The following is a 14,102-nucleotide window of genomic DNA, read 5'->3' as shown; positions in this document are numbered from 1 at the left end:
TATATTAATATTGGTTTATTCTAATGTATAAAACAATCAGCAGAGTCTGGTAAACAAAATATGGATTTATATTAAAAACCTATTGATAATTGAAAAGTTAACATTATGCTCATTTAAACTGAAGTGTTGGTTGGACTTTATTCAAATAAATTGTGAAAGCTCACCTGTACTGTCCAGTAAGAGGGATTTATTTCACTCACTAGTAGTGTACACGTTATTATGGATCAAAAGTCACTGAATCATTTCAGAGCAAATCCTTCTAAATCAACTAATATCATCCATCAATCAAATAAGTCACATTGTTAAAAAGAATTGTTTCATGAATAAACCTGGATGTTTATTCACAGAGCTGCAGAAAACTAACTAAGCTTAGTGTGTGTGTGTGTGTGTGTGTGTGTGTGTGTGGCCTCTCCTCAATGATGGACTGGTGTATGCTAAACTACTGCTGCCATGGTAACCACAGCAGGATGATACTTGTCCACAGAGAAAGGGTGGATAATACTGGACCACCATCAGGACACACACACACGCACGCACAGTGCATTTACTCTTTAGCGTTACACACTAACATACGTGTCTCTAAATAATCCTGAGAGTGCACGTACATGTGCATGTACAGGAGGGTGTGCAGCTGGAGTTGATGATGTAACAAATAAGCCCCCCCCCCCATCCAGGCCAGGCACCAAAAAACTGAATGAAGGCTTCCCTGCACTGATGGATGGAGTGTGTGTGTGTGTGTGTGTTAATGGTGACTGTGCAAACTCACAGTGTGATATCGGCTATACCAATGCGCCCCCCCCGGTGTCACGTCTCCTTGAGGCATAGGGGAAGCCACGCACGTGCACATGCATGTGAACAAACAAACGCACAGCTTCACCATTCTACTGTTTAAACCAACCCATCCTCAGCCTTTATGGATGTACAATGTGTGTGTGTGTGTGTGTGTGTGTGTGGTACCTGTGTGTGTGTGTGTGTGGTACCTGTGTGTGTGTGTGTGTGTGTGTGGTACCTGTGTGTGTGTGTGTGGTACCTGTGTGTGTGTGTGGTACCTGTGTGTGTGTGTGTGTGTGTGTGGTACCTGTGTGCGTGTGTGTGTGTGTGTGTGTGTGGTACCTGTGTGTGTGTGTGTGTGTGTGTGTGGTACCTGTGTGTGATGTCATGGCTGCATGGTGCGTCTGTATCCTCCAACAGTCCCAGTGATGCAGCAGCAGCTCCACTGCTAGCCTCCATCATACTGACTCACTGCAACCAGCAGCCTGCTGGGGGGGGGGGGGGGGGGTGAATATGAGGAGAGAGAGAGGAGCAGTAATCACATGTAAAGGAAAGACCATGGGGAGAGAGAGAGAGAGAGAGAGAGTGTATGGGAGGTTCTCAGCTGTGGCGCTAACGTGCTAACACATGGAGCTCCTGGTGGTGTGAATAAACAGCATCAGACTCTACAGACCGTCTATGACGAGCTGTCTAACATTTATTCTGATGTTATTTTAACTAGTGAAACTTCTCTTTCTGATATCTATAATTAAATTCTGACTTATTATAAATGGAATTCTAGATATGTAAAATAAAGAATGACTGTATATTCCAGATATCTGACATATCAGTAATTTCATTCTGAGTAGTCAGAATTAAATTATCTACAATTCAATTTATCATATCTGAAATGTAAGAACAAATGTAGACAAACAATGAACATTGTTACTAGTCTGGGACTTGGAATCACAACATGTCTATATATGGATATCTGTAATTACAAGTACTGCTGCTTTTTAAATGTTAAACCAACTTCTATACCCAGTTATCCCACTAACTTCTATAGAACAGATTTTACTACTTCTTATACAAGTGATTTTTAAAGTAACAACATTAAGTGCCTTGTTTTGTTTTTCATTTTTTTTGTCACAAATAAGAAAACAAACAGTATATCATAATATATACATCTATATTAACTGTTTAAATGTCTAACACACTGGTTCTAAACCTGGGTTCAGTGAGTCACTCTATCCCACGAACATACTATTCACTACATACTCAATGAGAATACACTGTCTACTATACTATAGTATATACTAGAACATATATAATGTCTATGGGAACACTAATCATCCTAATCATACTGTAGTCTATACAGCACAGTCTATAGTAGACAGTATAGTCTATAGTAGACAGTATACAGTATAGTCTATAGTAGACAGTATCGTCTATAGTAGACAGTATATAGTATAGTCTATAGTAGACAGTATACAGAATAGTCTATAGTAGACAGTATATATTAGACAGTATACAGTATAGTCTATAGTAGACAGTATATACTAGACCGTATACAGTATAGTCTATAGTAGACAGTATATACTAGACAGTATACAGTATAGTCTATAGTAGACAGTATCGTCTATAGTACACAGTATACAGTATAGTCTATAGTAGACAGTATATAGTAGACAGTATAGTCTATAGTAGACAGTATAGTCTATAGTAGACAGTATAGTCTATAGTAGACTGTATACAGTATAGTCTAAAGTAGACAGTATAGTCTATAGTAGACAGTATAGTCTATAGTAGACAGTATACAGTATAGTCTATAGTAGACAGTATACAGTATAGTCTATAGTAGACAGTATCGTCTATAGTAGACAGTATATAGTATAGTCTATAGTAGACAGTATACAGAATAGTCTATAGTAGACAGTATATATTAGACAGTATACAGTATAGTCTATAGTAGACAGTATATACTAGACAGTATACAGTATAGTCTATAGTAGACAGTATAGTCTATAGTAGACAGTATATACTAGACAGTATACAGTATAGTCTATAGTAGACAGTATCGTCTATAGTACACAGTATACAGTATAGTCTATAGTAGACAGTATACAGTATAGTCTATAGTAGACAGTATAGTCTATAGTAGACAGTATAGTCTATAGTAGACTGTATACAGTATAGTCTATAGTAGACAGTATATACTAGACAGTATACAGTATAGTCTATAGTAGACAGTATATACTAGACAGTATACAGTATAGTCTATAGTAGACAGTATATACTAGACAGTATACAGTATAGTCTATAGTAGACAGTATAGTCTATAGTAGACAGTATCGTCTATAGTACACAGTATACAGTATAGTCTATAGTAGACAGTATAGTCTATAGGAGACAGTATACAGTATAGTCTATAGTAGACAGTATAGTCTATAGTAGACTGTATACAGTATAGTCTAAAGTAGACAGTATAGTCTATAGTAGACAGTATAGTCTATAGTAGACTGTATACAGTATAGTCTAAAGTAGACAGTATAGTCTAAAGTAGACAGTATAGTCTATAGTAGACAGTATAGTCTATAGTAGACAGTATACAGTATAGTCTATAGTAGACAGTATAGTCTATAGTAGACAGTATAGTCTATAGTAGACTGTATAGTTTATAGTAGACAGTATACAGTGTAGTCTATAGTAGACAGTATATAGTATCGTCTATAGTAGACAGTATACAGTATAGTCTATAGTAGACAGTATCGTCTATAGTAGACAGTATATAGTATCGTCTATAGTAGACAGTATACAGTATAGTCTATAGTAGACTGTATATATTAGACAGTATACAGTATAGTCTATAGTAGACAGTATATACTAGACAGTATACAGTATAGTCTATAGTAGACAGTATCGTCTATAGTAGACAGTATACAGAATAGTCTATAGTAGACAGTATATATTAGACAGTATACAGTATAGTCTATAGTAGACAGTATATACTAGACAGTATACAGTATAGTCTATAGTAGACAGTATCGTCTATAGTAGACAGTATATAGTATAGTCTATAGTAGACAGTATATATTAGACAGTATACAGTATAGTCTATAGTAGACAGTATATACTAGACAGTATACAGTATAGTCTATAGTAGACAGTATCGTCTATAGTAGACAGTATACAGTATAGTCTATAGTAGACTGTATATATTAGACAGTATACAGTATAGTCTATAGTAGACAGTATATACTAGACAGTATACAGTATAGTCTATAGTAGACAGTATCGTCTATAGTAGACAGTATATAGTATAGTCTATAGTAGACAGTATATATTAGACAGTATACAGTATAGTCTATAGTAGACAGTATATACTAGACAGTATACAGTATAGTCTATAGTAGACAGTATCGTCTATAGTAGACAGTATACAGAATAGTCTATAGTAGACAGTATATATTAGACAGTATACAGTATAGTCTATAGTAGACAGTATATACTAGACAGTATACAGTATAGTCTATAGTAGACAGTATATACTAGACAGTATACAGTATAGTCTATAGTAGACAGTATCGTCTATAGTACACAGTAGACAGTACAGTCTATAGTAGACAGTATAGTCTATAGTAGACAGTATAGTCTATAGTAGACAGTATAGTCTATCGTAGACTGTATACAGTATAGTCTAAAGTAGACAGTATATACTAGACAGTATACAGTATAGTCTATAGTAGACAGTATATACTAGACAGTATACAGTATAGTCTATAGTAGACAGTATATACTAGACAGTATACAGTATAGTCTATAGTAGACAGTATCGTCTATAGTAGACAGTATACAGAATAGTCTATAGTAGACAGTATATATTAGACAGTATACAGTATAGTCTATAGTAGACAGTATACAGTATAGTCTATAGTAGACTGTATACAGTATAGTCTATAGTAGACAGTATAGTCTATAGTAGACAGTATACAGTATAGTCTATAGTAGACAGTATAGTCTATAGTAGACTGTATACAGTATAGTCTAAAGTAGACAGTATATACTAGACAGTATACAGTATAGTCTATAGTAGACAGTATATACGAGACAGTATACAGTATAGTCTATAGTAGACAGTATATACTAGACAGTATACAGTATAGTCTATAGTAGACAGTATCGTCTATAGTACACAGTATACAGTATAGTCTATAGTAGACAGTATATAGTAGACAGTATAGTCTATAGTAGACAGTATACAGTATAGTCTATAGTAGACAGTATAGTCTATAGTAGACTGTATACAGTATAGTCTAAAGTAGACAGTATAGTCTATAGTAGACAGTATACAGTATAGTCTATAGTAGACAGTATAGTCTATAGTAGACTGTATAGTTTATAGTAGACAGTATACAGTGTAGTCTATAGTAGACAGTATACAGTGTAGTCTATAGTAGACAGTATACAGTATCGTCTATAGTAGACAGTATACAGTATAGTCTATAGTAGACAGTATCGTCTATAGTAGACAGTATACAGTATCGTCTATAGTAGACAGTATAGTCTATAGTAGACAGTATCGTCTATAGTAGACAGTATACAGTATCGTCTATAGTAGACAGTATACAGTATCGTCTATAGTAGACAGTATACAGTAGACAGTATAGTCTATAGTAGACAGTATATAGTAGACAGTATAGTCTATAGTAGACAGTATACAGTATAGTCTATAGTAGACAGTATAGTCTACAGTAGACAGTATACAGAATAGTCTATAGTAGACAGTATATAGTAGACAGTATACAGTATCGTCTATAGTAGACAGTATACAGTGTAGTCTATAGTAAACAGTATACAGTATAGTCTATAGTAAACTGTATACAGTATAGTCTATAGTAGACAGTATAGTCTATAGTAGACAGTATAGTCTATAGTAGACTGTATACAGTATAGTCTAAAGTAGACAGTATAGTCTATAGTAGACAATATACAGTATAGTCTATAGTAGACAGTATAGTCTATAGCAGACTGTATACAGTATAGTCTAAAGTAGACAGTATAGTCTATAGTAGACAGTATACAGTGTAGTCTATAGTAGACAGTATACAGTATCATCTATAGTAAACAGTATACAGTATCGTCTATAGTAGACAGTATACAGTATAGTCTATAGTAGACAGTATAGTCTATAGTAGACAGTATATAGTAGACAGTATATAGTAGACAGTATAGTCTATAGTAGACAGTATACAGTATAGTCTATAGTAGACTGTATACAGTATAGTCTAAAGTAGACAGTATAGTCTATAGTAGACAGTATAGTCTATAGTAGACAGTATATAGTATAGTCTATAGTAGACAGTATAGTCTATAGTAGACTGTATAGTTTATAGTAGACAGTATACAGTGTAGTCTATAGTAGACAGTATACAGTGTAGTCTATAGTAGACAGTATACAGTATCGTCTATAGTAGACAGTATACAGTATAGTCTATAGTAGACAGTATCGTCTATAGTAGACAGTATACAGTATCGTCTATAGTAGACAGTATACAGTATAGTCTATAGTAGACAGTATCGTCTATAGTAGACAGTATACAGTATCGTCTATAGTAGACAGTATACAGTAGACAGTATACAGTATCGTCTATAGTAGACAGTATATAGTATACAGTATAGTCTATAGTAGACAGTATAGTCTATAGTAGACAGTATACAGAATAGTCTATAGTAGACAGTATACAGTATCGTCTATAGTAGACAGTATACAGTATAGTCTATAGTAGACAGTATACAGTATAGTCTATAGTAAACTGTATACAGTATAGTCTATAGTAGACAGTATAGTCTATAGTAGACTGTATACAGTATAGTCTAAAGTAGACAGTATAGTCTATAGTAGACAATATACAGTATAGTCTATAGTAGACAGTATAGTCTATAGTAGACTGTATACAGTATAGTCTAAAGTAGACAGTATAGTCTATAGTAGACAGTATACAGTGTAGTCTATAGTAGACAGTATACAGTATCGTCTATAGTAGACAGTATACAGTATCGTCTATAGTAGACAGTATACAGTATCGTCTATAGTAGACAGTATACAGTATCGTCTATAGTAGACAGTATACAGTATCGTCTATAGTAGACAGTATCGTCTATAGTAGACAGTATACAGTATACAGTATAGTCTATAGTAGACAGTATAGTCTATAGTAGACTGTATACAGTATAGTCTATAGTAGACTGTATACAGTATAGTCTAAAGTAGACAGTATAGTCTATAGTAGACAGTATACAGTATAGTCTATAATAGACAGTATAGTCTATAGTAGACAGTATACAGTATAGTCTATAGAAGACAGTATACAGAATAGTCTATAGTAGACAGTATATAGTAGACAGTATACAGTATCGTCTATAGTAGACAGTATAGTCTATAGTAAACTGTATACAGTATAGTCTATAGTAGACAGTATAGTCTATAGTAGACAGTATAGTCTATAGTAGACTGTATACAGTATAGTCTATAGTAGACTGTATACAGTATAGTCTAAAGTAGACAGTATAGTCTATAGTAGACAGTATACAGTATAGTCTAAAGTAGACAGTATAGTCTATAGTAGACAGTATACAGTATAGTCTATAATAGACAGTATAGTCTATAGTAGACAGTATACAGTATAGTCTATAGTAGACAGTATACAGTATAGTCTATAGAAGACAGTATACAGAATAGTCTATAGTAGACAGTATATAGTAGACAGTATACAGTATCGTCTATAGTAGACAGTAGACAGTATAGTCTATAGTAAACTGTATACAGTATAGTCTATAGTAGACAGTATAGTCTATAGTAGACTGTATACAGTATAGTCTATAGTAGACTGTATACAGTATAGTCTATAGTAGACTGTATACAGTATAGTCTAAAGTAGACAGTATAGTCTATAGTAGACAGTATACAGTATAGTCTATAGTAGACAGTATAGTCTATAGTAGACAGTATAGTCTATAGTAGACTGTATACAGTATAGTCTAAAGTAGACAGTATAGTATATAGTAGACAGTATACAGTATAGTCTATAGTAGACAGTATACAGTGTAGTCTATAGTAGACAGTATACAGTATCGTCTATAGTAGACAGTATACAGTATATTCTATAGGAGACAGTATCGTCTATAGTAGACAGTATAGTCTATAGTAGACAGTATAGTCTATAGTAGACAGTATACAGTATAGTCTATAGTAGACAGTATAGTCTATAGTAGACAGTTTACAGTATAGTCTATAGTAGACAGTATAGTCTATAGTAGACAGTATACAGTATAGTCTATAGTAGACAGTATACAGTATCGTCTATAATAGACAGTATACAGTATAGTCTATAGTAGACAGTATACAGTATAGTCTAAAGTAGACAGTATAGTCTATAGTAGACAGTATACAGTATAGTCTATAATAGACAGTATAGTCTATAGTAGACAGTATACAGTATAGTCTATAGTAGACAGTATACAGTAGACAGTATACAGTATCGTCTATAGTAGACAGTAGACAGTATAGTCTATAGTAAACTGTATACAGTATAGTCTATAGTAGACAGTATAGTCTATAGTAGACAGTATAGTCTATAGTAGACTGTATACAGTATAGTCTAAAGTAGACAGTATAGTATATAGTAGACAGTATACAGTATAGTCTATAGTAGACAGTATACAGTGTAGTCTATAGTAGACAGTATACAGTATCGTCTATAGTAGACAGTATACAGTATATTCTATAGGAGACAGTATCGTCTATAGTAGACAGTATCGTCTATAGTAGACAGTATCGTCTATAGTAGACAGTATAGTCTATAGTAGACAGTATACAGTATAGTCTATAGTAGACAGTATAGTTTATAGTAGACAGTTTACAGTATAGTCTATAGTAGACAGTATAGTCTATAGTAGACAGTATACAGTATAGTCTATAGTAGACAGTATACAGTATCGTCTATAATAGACAGTATACAGTATAGTCTATAGTAGACAGTATACAGTATAGTCTATAGTAGACAGTATACAGTATAGTCTATAGTAGACAGTATACAGTATAGTCTATAGTAGAGAGTATATAGTATAGTCTATAGTAGACAGTATCCTCTATAGTAGACAGTATATAGTATAGTCTATAGTAGACAGTACACAGTATAGTATATAGTAGACAGTATACAGTATCGTCTATAGTAGACAGTATCGTCTATAGTAGACAGTATACAGTATAGTAGACACTATACAGTATAGTCTATAGTAGACAGTATAGTCTATAGTAGACAGTACACAGTATCGTCTATAGTAGACAGTACACAGTATCGTCTATAGTAGACAGTACACAGTATCGTCTATAGTAGACAGTACACAGTATCGTCTACAGTAGACAGTATAGTCTATAGTAGACAGTATAGTCTATAGTAGACAGTAGACAGTATAGTCTATAGTAGACGGTATACAGTATAGTCTATAGTAGACGGTATACAGTATAGTCTATAGTAGACAGTATACAGTATAGTCTATAGTAGACTGTATACAGTATAGTCTATAGTAGACAGTATAGTCTATAGTAGACAGTATACAGTATAGTCTATAGTAGACAGTATAGTCTATAGTAGACTGTATACAGTATAGTCTAAAGTAGACAGTATATACTAGACAGTATACAGTATAGTCTATAGTAGACAGTATATACGAGACAGTATACAGTATAGTCTATAGTAGACAGTATATACTAGACAGTATACAGTATAGTCTATAGTAGACAGTATCGTCTATAGTACACAGTATACAGTATAGTCTATAGTAGACAGTATATAGTAGACAGTATAGTCTATAGTAGACAGTATACAGTATAGTCTATAGTAGACAGTATAGTCTATAGTAGACTGTATACAGTATAGTCTAAAGTAGACAGTATAGTCTATAGTAGACAGTATAGTCTATAGTAGACAGTATACAGTATAGTCTATAGTAGACAGTATAGTCTATAGTAGACTGTATAGTTTATAGTAGACAGTATACAGTGTAGTCTATAGTAGACAGTATACAGTGTAGTCTATAGTAGACAGTATACAGTATCGTCTATAGTAGACAGTATACAGTATAGTCTATAGTAGACAGTATCGTCTATAGTAGACAGTATACAGTATCGTCTATAGTAGACAGTATAGTCTATAGTAGACAGTATCGTCTATAGTAGACAGTATACAGTATCGTCTATAGTAGACAGTATACAGTATCGTCTATAGTAGACAGTATACAGTAGACAGTATAGTCTATAGTAGACAGTATATAGTAGACAGTATAGTCTATAGTAGACAGTATACAGTATAGTCTATAGTAGACAGTATAGTCTATAGTAGACAGTATACAGAATAGTCTATAGTAGACAGTATATAGTAGACAGTATACAGTATCGTCTATAGTAGACAGTATACAGTGTAGTCTATAGTAAACAGTATACAGTATAGTCTATAGTAAACTGTATACAGTATAGTCTATAGTAGACAGTATAGTCTATAGTAGACAGTATAGTCTATAGTAGACTGTATACAGTATAGTCTAAAGTAGACAGTATAGTCTATAGTAGACAATATACAGTATAGTCTATAGTAGACAGTATAGTCTATAGCAGACTGTATACAGTATAGTCTAAAGTAGACAGTATAGTCTATAGTAGACAGTATACAGTGTAGTCTATAGTAGACAGTATACAGTATCATCTATAGTAAACAGTATACAGTATCGTCTATAGTAGACAGTATACAGTATAGTCTATAGTAGACAGTATAGTCTATAGTAGACAGTATATAGTAGACAGTATATAGTAGACAGTATAGTCTATAGTAGACAGTATACAGTATAGTCTATAGTAGACTGTATACAGTATAGTCTAAAGTAGACAGTATAGTCTATAGTAGACAGTATAGTCTATAGTAGACAGTATATAGTATAGTCTATAGTAGACAGTATAGTCTATAGTAGACTGTATAGTTTATAGTAGACAGTATACAGTGTAGTCTATAGTAGACAGTATACAGTGTAGTCTATAGTAGACAGTATACAGTATCGTCTATAGTAGACAGTATACAGTATAGTCTATAGTAGACAGTATCGTCTATAGTAGACAGTATACAGTATCGTCTATAGTAGACAGTATACAGTATAGTCTATAGTAGACAGTATCGTCTATAGTAGACAGTATACAGTATCGTCTATAGTAGACAGTATACAGTAGACAGTATACAGTATCGTCTATAGTAGACAGTATATAGTATACAGTATAGTCTATAGTAGACAGTATAGTCTATAGTAGACAGTATACAGAATAGTCTATAGTAGACAGTATACAGTATCGTCTATAGTAGACAGTATACAGTATAGTCTATAGTAGACAGTATACAGTATAGTCTATAGTAAACTGTATACAGTATAGTCTATAGTAGACAGTATAGTCTATAGTAGACTGTATACAGTATAGTCTAAAGTAGACAGTATAGTCTATAGTAGACAATATACAGTATAGTCTATAGTAGACAGTATAGTCTATAGTAGACTGTATACAGTATAGTCTAAAGTAGACAGTATAGTCTATAGTAGACAGTATACAGTGTAGTCTATAGTAGACAGTATACAGTATCGTCTATAGTAGACAGTATACAGTATCGTCTATAGTAGACAGTATACAGTATCGTCTATAGTAGACAGTATCGTCTATAGTAGACAGTATACAGTATACAGTATAGTCTATAGTAGACAGTATAGTCTATAGTAGACTGTATACAGTATAGTCTATAGTAGACTGTATACAGTATAGTCTAAAGTAGACAGTATAGTCTATAGTAGACAGTATACAGTATAGTCTATAATAGACAGTATAGTCTATAGTAGACAGTATACAGTATAGTCTATAGAAGACAGTATACAGAATAGTCTATAGTAGACAGTATATAGTAGACAGTATACAGTATCGTCTATAGTAGACAGTAGACAGTATAGTCTATAGTAAACTGTATACAGTATAGTCTATAGTAGACAGTATAGTCTATAGTAGACAGTATAGTCTATAGTAGACTGTATACAGTATAGTCTATAGTAGACTGTATACAGTATAGTCTAAAGTAGACAGTATAGTCTATAGTAGACAGTATACAGTATAGTCTAAAGTAGACAGTATAGTCTATAGTAGACAGTATACAGTATAGTCTATAATAGACAGTATAGTCTATAGTAGACAGTATACAGTATAGTCTATAGTAGACAGTATACAGTATAGTCTATAGAAGACAGTATACAGAATAGTCTATAGTAGACAGTATATAGTAGACAGTATACAGTATCGTCTATAGTAGACAGTAGACAGTATAGTCTATAGTAAACTGTATACAGTATAGTCTATAGTAGACAGTATAGTCTATAGTAGACTGTATACAGTATAGTCTATAGTAGACTGTATACAGTATAGTCTATAGTAGACTGTATACAGTATAGTCTAAAGTAGACAGTATAGTCTATAGTAGACAGTATACAGTATAGTCTATAGTAGACAGTATAGTCTATAGTAGACAGTATAGTCTATAGTAGACTGTATACAGTATAGTCTAAAGTAGACAGTATAGTATATAGTAGACAGTATACAGTATAGTCTATAGTAGACAGTATACAGTGTAGTCTATAGTAGACAGTATACAGTATCGTCTATAGTAGACAGTATACAGTATATTCTATAGGAGACAGTATCGTCTATAGTAGACAGTATAGTCTATAGTAGACAGTATAGTCTATAGTAGACAGTATACAGTATAGTCTATAGTAGACAGTATAGTCTATAGTAGACAGTTTACAGTATAGTCTATAGTAGACAGTATAGTCTATAGTAGACAGTATACAGTATAGTCTATAGTAGACAGTATACAGTATCGTCTATAATAGACAGTATACAGTATAGTCTATAGTAGACAGTATACAGTATAGTCTAAAGTAGACAGTATAGTCTATAGTAGACAGTATACAGTATAGTCTATAATAGACAGTATAGTCTATAGTAGACAGTATACAGTATAGTCTATAGTAGACAGTATACAGTAGACAGTAGACAGTATAGTCTATAGTAAACTGTATACAGTATAGTCTATAGTAGACAGTATAGTCTATAGTAGACAGTATAGTCTATAGTAGACTGTATACAGTATAGTCTAAAGTAGACAGTATAGTATATAGTAGACAGTATACAGTATAGTCTATAGTAGACAGTATACAGTGTAGTCTATAGTAGACAGTATACAGTATCGTCTATAGTAGACAGTATACAGTATATTCTATAGGAGACAGTATCGTCTATAGTAGACAGTATCGTCTATAGTAGACAGTATCGTCTATAGTAGACAGTATAGTCTATAGTAGACAGTATACAGTATAGTCTATAGTAGACAGTATAGTTTATAGTAGACAGTTTACAGTATAGTCTATAGTAGACAGTATAGTCTATAGTAGACAGTATACAGTATCGTCTATAATAGACAGTATACAGTATAGTCTATAGTAGACAGTATACAGTATAGTCTATAGTAGACAGTATACAGTATAGTCTATAGTAGACAGTATACAGTATAGTCTATAGTAGAGAGTATATAGTATAGTCTATAGTAGACAGTATCCTCTATAGTAGACAGTATATAGTATAGTCTATAGTAGACAGTACACAGTATAGTATATAGTAGACAGTATACAGTATCGTCTATAGTAGACAGTATCGTCTATAGTAGACAGTATACAGTATAGTAGACACTATACAGTATAGTCTATAGTAGACAGTATAGTCTATAGTAGACAGTACACAGTATCGTCTATAGTAGACAGTACACAGTATCGTCTATAGTAGACAGTACACAGTATCGTCTACAGTAGACAGTATAGTCTATAGTAGACAGTATAGTCTATAGTAGACAGTATAGTCTATAGTAGACGGTATACAGTATAGTCTATAGTAGACGGTATACAGTATAGTCTATAGTAGACGGTATACAGTATAGTCTATAGTAGACGGTGTACAGTATAGTCTATAGTAGACGGTGTACAGTATAGTCTATAGTAGACGGTGTACAGTATAGTCTATAGTAGACGGTGTACAGTATAGTCTATAGTAGACGGTGTACAGTATAGTCTATAGCAGACGGTGTATAGTATAGTCTATAGCAGACGGTGTATAGTATAGTCTATAGCAGACGGTGTATAGTATAGTCTATAGTAGACGGTGTATAGTGTAGTCAATAGTAGACGGTGTATAGTGTAGTCTATAGTATAGTCTATAGTAG

At 33.0% G+C, this 14,102-nt stretch overlaps 1 protein-coding gene across 1 annotated transcript in view; it reads right to left on the bottom strand.

Annotated features, from left to right (window-relative positions):
* Nucleotides 1-14,102, bottom strand: part of LOC114475946 (rho GTPase-activating protein 32-like) — a 137,647-nt gene that overhangs the window by 102,323 nt on the left and 21,222 nt on the right. The window contains 1 exon segment of the mRNA XM_028467169.1: nucleotides 1,145-1,259. Within this exon segment, the coding sequence (XP_028322970.1) occupies nucleotides 1,145-1,233 (89 nt within the window). The 5' untranslated portion in view covers nucleotides 1,234-1,259.

Source organism: Gouania willdenowi, chromosome 14, assembly GCF_900634775.1.
Source record: "Gouania willdenowi chromosome 14, fGouWil2.1, whole genome shotgun sequence".
Taxonomy (NCBI): Eukaryota; Metazoa; Chordata; class Actinopteri; order Blenniiformes; family Gobiesocidae; genus Gouania; species Gouania willdenowi.
Note: the sequence above shows the minus strand (reverse complement) of the source record. Positions and strands in the feature narration are given on the sequence as shown.